This window comes from Coregonus clupeaformis, chromosome 18 (assembly GCF_020615455.1).
Source record: "Coregonus clupeaformis isolate EN_2021a chromosome 18, ASM2061545v1, whole genome shotgun sequence".
In the NCBI taxonomy this organism is placed as follows: domain Eukaryota; kingdom Metazoa; phylum Chordata; class Actinopteri; order Salmoniformes; family Salmonidae; genus Coregonus; species Coregonus clupeaformis.
The window spans coordinates 21,350,656-21,360,637 of record NC_059209.1 but is presented as its reverse complement, the minus strand read 5'-3'; the positions used below and the strand labels follow the sequence as shown (position 1 = coordinate 21,360,637).

At 43.0% G+C, this 9,982-nt stretch overlaps 1 protein-coding gene across 4 annotated transcripts in view; it reads left to right on the top strand.

Annotated features, from left to right (window-relative positions):
• The first annotated feature begins 1,127 nt into the window (after positions 1 to 1,127).
• The window catches only part of LOC121550738, a 63,869-nt gene continuing 55,014 nt past the window's right edge, over positions 1,128 to 9,982 (top strand). For all 4 annotated transcript variants that reach the window (XM_045226794.1, XM_045226793.1, XM_045226792.1 and 1 more), the window contains exon 1: positions 1,128 to 1,327. In XM_045226794.1, the coding sequence (XP_045082729.1) occupies positions 1,253 to 1,327 (75 nt within the window). In that variant the 5' untranslated portion in view covers positions 1,128 to 1,252. The remainder of the gene's footprint in view (positions 1,328 to 9,982) is intronic.

Sequence of the window (9,982 nt, the reverse complement as noted above, 5' to 3'; positions counted from 1 at the left end):
TGGTATATTGCCAATATACCACGGCTAAGGGCTGTGTCCAGGCACTCCGCGTTTCTTTGTGCGTAAGAACAGCCCTTAGCCATGGTATATTGGCCATATACCACACCTCCTCTGGCCTTATTGCTTAATTATAGAATTGTATTTTGTTGAGGAATAAAAATGGATTATTACCAAGTGCTAGCCAGTCAGTTACAGCCATGACCCCATTTAGTAGGCTTCCTATTTACAGAGGACAGGAGTGAGCTTGAAGAGGGGTGAGAGGCAGGCTGCTGAGGTGTGTGTTGCTCCACTTTACATATGGCCTACTGGTATTATGCAATTGTTCGGTAGGCCTATGTGACATGGTGACTATGTAACGCCAAACGCCTTTTGCATATGTTCAATCATAAGTTGCTGCAAGTCACCCCTAAAAATGCAATGTCACCTGAGAGGTCCCAATCTGATGGCACAGTGACCTCATGATAAATGCTCTGTCCATTATAAATATTAACGTTTCAGAACTGGCCTGTTTCCCAGAACATGGTGTCTGTGTGTTTATGTGTGTGTGCGTGTGTGTGAAAGAGAGAGAGCGGGGGAGAGATCTTGCCAAAGATGTGTTCTTGATGTTATCCTATAACATTTTCACATTGCGTTTGAATTCAATTGAGGTGGATTTCACAGTTATAAAAGGAAATAAAATGTGTGCCAAGGCAATTGTATGAGCATTCAACATTTTATTGTCGGTTCTTGAAAAACAACGTCTTTGGCCTTTCATTTGTCATGCAGTGCATATTGTCAATTTGTGCGCCAACGGGACGCGCACGCGAGCACACGCACGAAACGCTCACGCGCATAAACACACACACACACACACACACACACACACACACGCACACACACACACACACAGTCCTTGGCCTCCATGGTCGGACAGTCTCAACAGTAGGCTACTGCCAACACGTCTAACCGTATCCTCGGTGCTGCAGCATTCTGCATTTCTGAAGCGGCCGGGCGCTCTGTCAATGGTTGCTTTCCTGTTACAAACTGCTTTAATCTACCCGGATACATTTTTGCCATTGGCGGGGATTCCCAAACGCTGGGTGCGCGTTGAATTCAGCGAGCGCGCCCCCGCTGGATAGCTTCTCGTCACACCTACTTCACATCGGGCCAGCCCGGAGAGGGAGGACCGCTAGCTGAGCTAGTGCTGCAGTGAGCGCAGCGGGGGATTCGGCGGCGCAACAGCGCAAAGACAACCAGCGTTGTAAACTTGTATATGGAGGCTGCAGCGTCCCCCGCAACGACAGACTCCAACATGGAAGATTATTTGTGGCGGGCCAAGACCATACTGGTGAGTTTTAGCCTAAACAGCCCGTGGTTAATAAGGGTTTTACTGATTGGGATGATGACGACATGCTACAGGCTGTATTCCTGTTGCTGAAACTGTACAGTCTCTCGTTTCTTTACCCCACAAGCAGCACCTTTAGTAGGCTACGGCGCAAGGCCAGAATGATGAATAAAAACGAGTGGTCCAAACCATAAGGTTCTCCTGCCACACATTTTGTTAATGAATTTTTATCAGGGAATGCATGGCAACAGCAAGTTCATCAGAGGCACGCACAAGCCGGTGCTGCAGACAACGCCTAATCTGTCATCAAGCAGACTATTTGCATTTTACTTATGCCTAATCTGTCATCAGGCAGACTATTTGCATTTTATTTAAAACTAATAGCCACATAGGCCTACTGTCTCGGCAGCGCTCATGCAAGTAGTTTCCAGTAAAAAGTTGTAAACACCTCATGATGACTATTCACTTACGTGACAGGTAGGCGAAAGGATACTAACTGTTCGTTTTAGGTAGGCTTAGGCTACATCACAAGAATATACATGAGTGTAGGCCTGTAGCTACAATAAACATGCAGGTGAGGTCTGAAGTTGCTTGATTTTGATTGGTCATTCTCCACAAAGTTATGTTGTATCTTCATCTCCCTGAATAGACAGACCCCAGTGAAGACTGTCGTTTTCTGTGTATGTCTAGACCCCTGCATTACAGTTTATGCATGGCTGTTGTAAGCCTAATAGTGTCAGTATGCCTATAGTTGTAGATAGTTGTGTTGGAGTGTGTGTAATGGTTGCTTTTTTGCTAGTCCATCCATTGGCTACAGAGTTCCCTTTGTGTGATGAGCCCATGGGATCCTACTAGGATGACATAGAAGGAGAAGACAAAGATGATGTCATAACAGAAAGCAGGAAGTACACATGGGAGCATGGGATCCAAGATGGAGATTGGGATAAATTGGGCCAACTGAAAGAGAAAGAGTAATTGGACGATAAGGCCCAACTCAGTGGCCTTGTGGTTAGTGTCCGCCCTGAGATTGGAAGGTTGGAATTTGATCCTCGGCACTTGGCACATTAAGGAGACAGGTTGGGGTTAAGGCCCTGCGATGGACTATAGCGTCCTGTCCAGGGGGTGTACTTGTACATCAAGCTGCCTCATGCTACAGAAACAGGAGATAGGCGTTCCGACTCACACAAGCCAAGGCTCGTGCTCGTGTGTGCAATTGGACGATAAGGATGCTAGCTGATGAGTGTCATGGAGGTTGGAGATAACGTGTAATACGATACATGTTTATCGACTTGAGGACTGTTCCCCCTCTGTCTCTCTCTCATTCTCCCCATCTATTTTCACCTTCCTTCCTTTAACACTGCAGTGTGTGAATGGTCTCTCTTCCTCCTTTTTCTCTCCTCCTGCATGGCAACCATCCAGAACATCCATACCTCTAATTGGCTTTCCTGTATAAGTGCTTACTGGATCTATCTTCCTTTCTCTTTCTGTCTATGGCTCTTTCTCTTTCACTCTCTCTCTTTCTTGCTCGCTCTCTGGCATGACACTAAGGCAATGTGCTTAGTGGACACACACATGCACATACGCACGCATGCATGCACAGTGCATACACGTTTTTGAGGAACACATTGATCTAGGCTTTGGCAGGGTGATTTGGGCAGTAGATCACCCTGTCCTTCACCCCATGGCAGAACCCTGCCCAGTGTCTGCACACTTTGTGGAGATTGGAGACATATACAGAGATACATATATACAGATATAGAGATATATTGCCATAGTAGACCTAAAACATTTAGACTTGGACAGTCTTTGACTTGGACAGTGAGTGTGACTGACAGAAACACACAGCATGGGACTGACACAGACTATGTTGTTTCTTAAATGAGGAAATACGTGTGTGTATATGTGTGTCTGTGTTTTGACATGTACGTGTGTGTGTATACATTTGTATAAAAAGCTTTCCTTTTATTCATGACGCACTGTAAATCACTGATGCTCAGGCAGCAGTCAGCTGTTAGTCCTTTGAGTGTTTAGTACGGAAGGCTTTATGCGCAGGCAGCCCTGCTAAATTAACCACATCACTGGAGAAGGAATCACGATATTACCACTGAGCTATAGAGAAGGGGGGAGTACGAGGGACTCATAACAGAAGACAGTGGTGAAAGAGAGGGGATGACGGAATGAAAGAGATAATGGAGGGTAAGAGAGATAGAGGGAAAGCAATAAGACAGCTAAGGAAGGCAGAGAAAGCAGCAGCAGCACTGTGTCCGTCCACCCCGAGCCTCCTTGAGATGAATGGGGGGAATTTTAGATAAGGAGCACACAGTGAAATGGAGATGAGAGAGCGGTACCGGGTGTGTGTTTTGTTGTCTGTGTGCTCTGCTGCTGCTGCAGTGGAATAGACAGTGAGTGGCCTTTCCTTTCTCCACTAATGCGTCTCTTCCTCCCGTAGCCATCAGAGTATCGACCGACCCGCTTCCACCCCCTTCTCCCACCTCCCCCATCCATCCGCCTAAAGAAACATGAGACCAGATATTAGCATCTCAAACAGATATCCCTGCCCACTGCCCATCCCACCCCCCGTTCCCCTCCTCATCTGCTCTAATCATGGATATGCACAGTAATATGAGACCGAGATATGGATGGGTATTCATTGCAAATTTCCCTACTTGACCTATGGTTGTATCCAGGAGAGATTTCAGCAGGCCAGTGTGGCACAGTATGCTGCAGGTGGCGTGTATACCCAATACTGCCTTAATATGCTGACTAACTCAATGTAACAACCACCCCAGATACTTACTATCCCATCCGGTCACAACTGTGTATGACGTAGTACTCTTCATTCAAGCAGATGGCACCCATGTTATTCTCATTGGTGTAGTACTAGTACTGGTAGTAGTGACTAGGATACACACACACACACACACACACACACACACACACACACACACACACACACACACACACACACACACACACACACACACACATCACTGATCACACACACCACAAATCATATTTTGCATTATGCCTGGATTTTTCTGAGTACCGCATTCCAGCACAGTCATACCTGCTTTAGGGATGAGATGATATCAGCTATTTCTGCTCTGCCTACAACACTTCTCACAGCTTATCTTTCTTTCATTTCACAGGCTGCAGTGGCAGAAGAAGTTAAAGCTACAGTATGTAACTTTTTGGGCGACCTGACCAACTTCACATAGATCTGGCATTCTCATTGAAAGCAAGTCTAAGAAGTGTAGATCTGTTCTATGTGTACTATTTCTATACTTCCCGTTCTTAAGTTTCATTTTTGCAACTTTTACTGAGAAGGGTGCAACTGCAGCCCGCAATTCGGGGCGTTCCTGCATGTGGGCATTCCTGCATTTGCAGGAACCCCTCTTTATACTTCTATTGGTCTATTTTTAAGCTATGACTCCAGTACATAGGCGGGAGGCAGGGGCGCTCCAGTACATTAGATTGTGGTAATGCACCATAACGTTGGATGCCAACCGCCGATAAACCCCACAGAAGAATACATTTTATTTATTTATTTTATTTATGTATTCATTTGCACCAAAGAAAACAAGTGATAGACAACAATAAAGATTAAAAATAACAAATAAAAAACGGTGTGCAGGTGTGGTTGAAAGCCCAAGGGCTTATATGAAAACCACACCACAAAAACACAACACACAATACATAAGTACAAAAATAAAAAAGGTTTGTTAAAACAGATAATAAAACCTACTAATTACAAATGTATAAATGAATTGACCAGTAATCACGAAAAAAAATTGTGTGAGTGTGTGAGAGTTAGGCAATATGGAGGAGATTACTGAGTAGTTTGGTTCATCAGGCTGACTGACCCCCAGTCTTCACTTGAAGTTATTGAGGGATGATATTGTTTTGGCAATGTGAAGATAAGAATTCCAGAGGATGGTATCTCTATATTTGATAGATAATTGACTATGTGAGGTGCGGCAGTGGGGAGGGTGAAGGTTATCACAGTGTCTTGTGTTATATAGATGGATTTCAGAATTAACTTGGAAGAATCCATTGAAGGGTTTAGGTAAAGTGTCTGGGAGGTATTAGTATTTGTAGATGAAAGTGCATAATTGGCGTAAAATATTTAGAGGAGGTGGCTAATCTTGCAAATGTCTTTTGTATGATGACTAATTTGGGTAGGTAGGAGACAATATTACAGTAAATTAGATATGGGTAAATTAAGCTATAGTATAGAGTCAGGAAGCAAGCCTGATGAACCAAACCACTAATCGTTCTGATGATACCAACAGATTTCATCACTTTGCTGCAGACAAATTGAATATGATCTTTCCAGGATAACTTTTCATTAATTAGAACTCAGAGGAATCTAGTGGATGTGACTTTTTTATTTATTTATTTTTTACATGATTTCTTATTCTTACTAGCGAATACAATAATGTTGGATTTTTTTTACATTTAAAGATAAACAAATGATCTAGAACCATTCCGAAAATTTGGCCATACCTGAGTTGGCTTCATTAATTAGTGAATCAACATTTTTGTGTGATAAAATCTAATTGGTATCATCAACAAAGAGAATGGGAAGTATGGTAGAAGACACAGCAGGAAGGTCATTGATATAGATTAGGAATAACAAAGGTCCAATTATCGAACCCTGTGGCACGCCACAGGATATCTTGGCCCTGGTAGATGCACAACCATTTGCATTAACAAATTGTTCTCTATCATAAACATAACTATATAGCCAATTATATGTATAATCATGAAAACCGTAATAATGCAATTTAGAAAGTAATATTTCATGATCAACCATGTCAAACGCTTTGGATAAATCTAAAAAGATGCCAAGAGCGGATTCATTGTTGCAAAAGAGCCATATCTGTGCTGTAGTTTTTATGAAAACCATATTGGTGCTCATATAGAATACAGTGTTGAAACCATATTGGTGCTCATATAGAATACAGTGTTGATTTAAATGTTTCAACATTCTCTTATGCACCAATTTTTCTAGGATTAAAAAAACCCATGGTAGTACAGATATTGGGCGATAATTTGTAAAAGATCTTGGATCCCCAGATTTATAGAGGGGCATAACGTTGGCAAATTTAACATCTTTAGTAACAATACCAGTTTGCATTGATTTGGTAAAGATATACACTACCGGTCAAAGGTTTTAGAACACCTACTGATTCAAGGTTTTTTCTTAATTTTTAAAACTATTTTCTACATTGAAATAACACATATGGAATTATGAAGTAACCAAAAAAGTGTTAAACAAATCAAAATATATTTTATATTTGAGATTATTCAAATAGCCACCCTTTGCCTTGATGACAGCTTTGCACACTCTTGGCATTCTCTCAACCAGCTTCACCTGGAATGCTTTTCCAACAGTCTTGAAGGAGTTCCCACATACAGTATCTCACAAAAGTGAGTACACCCCTCACATTTTTGTAAATATTTGAGTATATCTTTTCATGTGACAACACTGAAGAAATGACACTTTGCTACAATGTAAAGTAGTGAGTGTACAGCTTGTATAACAGTGTAAATTTGCTGTCCCCTCAAAATAACACCACACAGCCATTAATGTCTAAACCGCTGGCAACAAAAGTGAGTACACCCCTAAGTGAAAATGTCCAAATTGTGCCAAAGTGTCAATATTTTGTGTGGCCACCATCATTTTCCAGCACTGCCTTAACCCTCTTGGGCATGGAGTTCACCAGAGCTTCACAGGTTGCCACTGGAGTCCTCTTCCACTCCTCCATGACGACATCACGGAGCTGGTGGATGTTAGAGACCTTGCACTCCTCCACCTTCCGTTTGAGGATGCCCCACAGATGCTCAATAGGGTTTAGGTCTGGAGACATGCTTGGCCAGTCCATCACCTTTACCCTCAGCTTCTTTAGCAAGGCAGTGGTCGTCTTGGAGGTGTGTTTGGGGTCGTTATCATGTTGGAATACTGCCCTGCGGCCCAGTCTCCGAAGGGAGGGGATCATGCTATGCTTCAGTATGTCACAGTACATGTTCGGCATTCATGGTTCCCTCAATGAACTGTAGCTCCCCAGTGCCGGCAGCACTCATGCAGCCCCAGACCATGACACTCCCACCACCATGCTTGACTGTAGGCAAGACACACTTGTCTTTGTACTCCTCACCTGGTTGCCACCACACCCGCTTGACACCATCTGAACCAAATAAGTTTATCTTGGACCACAGACCACAGGACATTGTTCCAGTAATCCATGTCCTTAGTCTGCTTGTCTTCAGCAAACTGTTTGCGGGCTTTCTTGTGCATCATCTTTAGAAGAGGCTTCCTTCTGGGACGACAGCCATGCAGACCAATTTCATGCAGTGTGCGGCGTATGGTCTGAGCACTAACAGGCTGACCCCCCACCCCTTCAACCTCTGCAGCAATGCTGGCAGCTCTCATACGTCTTTTTCCCAAAGACAATCTCTGGATATGACGCTGAGCACGTGCACTCAACTTCTTTGGTCGACCATGGCGAGGCCTGTTCTGAGTGGAACCTGTCCTGTTAAACCGCTGTATGGTCTTGGCCACCGTGCTGCAGCTCAGTTTCAGGGTCTTGGCAATCTTCTTATAGCCCAGGCCATCTTTATGTAGAGCAACAATTATTTTTTTCAGATCCTCAGAGAGTTCTTTGCCATGAGGTGCCATGTTGAACTTCCAGTGACCAGTATGAGGGAGTGTGAGAGCGATGACACCAAATTTAACACACCTGCTCCCCATTCACACCTGAGACCTTGTAACACTAACGAGTCACATGACACCGGGGAGGGAAAATGGCTAATTGGGCATTTTCACTTAGGGGTGTACTCACTTTTTTTGCCAGCGGTTTAGACATTAATGGCTGTGTGTTGAGTTATTTTGAGGGGACAGCAAATTTACACTGTTATACAAGCTGTACACTCACTACTTTGCATTGTAGCAAAGTGTCATTTCTTCCGTGTTGTCACATGAAAATATATACTCAAAATTTACAAAAATGTGAGGGGTGTACTCACTTTTGTGAGATACTGTATACTGAGCAATTGTTGGCTGCTTTTCCTTCACTCTGCGGTCCGACTCATCCCAAACCATCTCAAATTGGTTGAGGTCGGGGGATTATATAACACCACCTTCTCCACGCTTTACGGTGAGAAATACACATGCAGAGATCATCCGTTCACCCACACCGCGTCTCACAAAGACACAGTGGTTGGAACCAAAAATCTCCAATTTGGACTCCAGACCAAAGGACAAATTTCCACCAGTCTAATGTCCATTGCTCGTGTTTCTTGGCCCAAGCAAGTCTCTTCTTATTATTGGTGTCCTTTAGTAGTGGTTTCTTCGCAGCAATTCGATCATGAAGGCCTGATTCACACAGTCTCCTCTGAACAGTAGATGTTGAGATGTGTCTGTTACTTGAACTCTGTGAAGCATTTATTTGGGCTGCAACTCTAATGAACTTATCCTCTGCAGCAGAGGTAACTCTGGGTCTTCCTTTCGTGTGGCGGTCCGTATGAGAGCCAGTTTCATCATAGCGCTTGATGGTTTTTGCGACTGCACTTGAAGAAACTTTCAAAGTTCTTGAAATGTTCCGTATTGACTGACCTTCATGTCTTAATGTAATGATGGACTGTCGTTTCTCTTTGCTTATTTGAGCTGTTCTTGCCATAATATGGACTTGGTCTTTTACCAAATAGGGCGATCTTCTGTATACCACCCCTACCTTGTCACAACACAACTGATTGGCTCAAATGCATTAAGAAGGAAATAAATTCCACAAATTAACTTTTAAGAAGGCACACCTGTTCAATGAAATGCATTCCAGGTGACTACCTCATGAAGCTGGTTGAGAGAATGCCAAGAGTGTGCAAAGCTGTCACCAAGGCAAAGGGTGGCTATTTGAAGAATCTCAAATCTCAAATATATTTTGATTTGTTTAACACTTTTTTGGTTACGACATGATATATTTATATATGTGTTATTTCATAGTTTCGATGTCTTCACCATTATTCTACAATGTAGAAAATAGTAAAAATAAAGAAAAACCCTTGAATGAGTAGGTGTTCTAAAACCTACGACCGGTAGTGTACGTTAGAGGCTCAGGAATCGAGGAAGACACTGATTTCACCAAAGAGGCACCAATCTCATCATGGCCTGCTGCTGATATCTTGTAAGTTACCAATTACCTCCGTCACCTCCATTACATCAGGAGGATCAAACTGAAGCAGAGAAGGGAAATGTACCTTAATGTAATCCAAGGGATTCCATCAGTTTTCTCTCTTTCCTTTGACAGAGAGGAACCCACATACACAAAAAAGTAATTAAATTCACATATAATAACATCAGGATCACTATAGTTCTTATTTCCAACAATAAGTTGAGATAGTTGTAGATGCCTTTTTCTTATTCAACAGTTGATTGATGATTTTCCAATTGTCCCTATGGGACTCCCGGTTGTGACACAGCCAGGTCTGTAGTGACGCCTCTAACACTGTGACCGCTGTGCCACTTGGGAGACCACAACTTGTTGTTTTTTACTGAGGATTTGTTGAGACCGGTTGTAAACCAAGGTTTCCAGAACCCATCTGCTGCTCTCTTATGTGATTTTAACTAAGGGAAAGCAGTGGTGAAATACAGAATTGAAA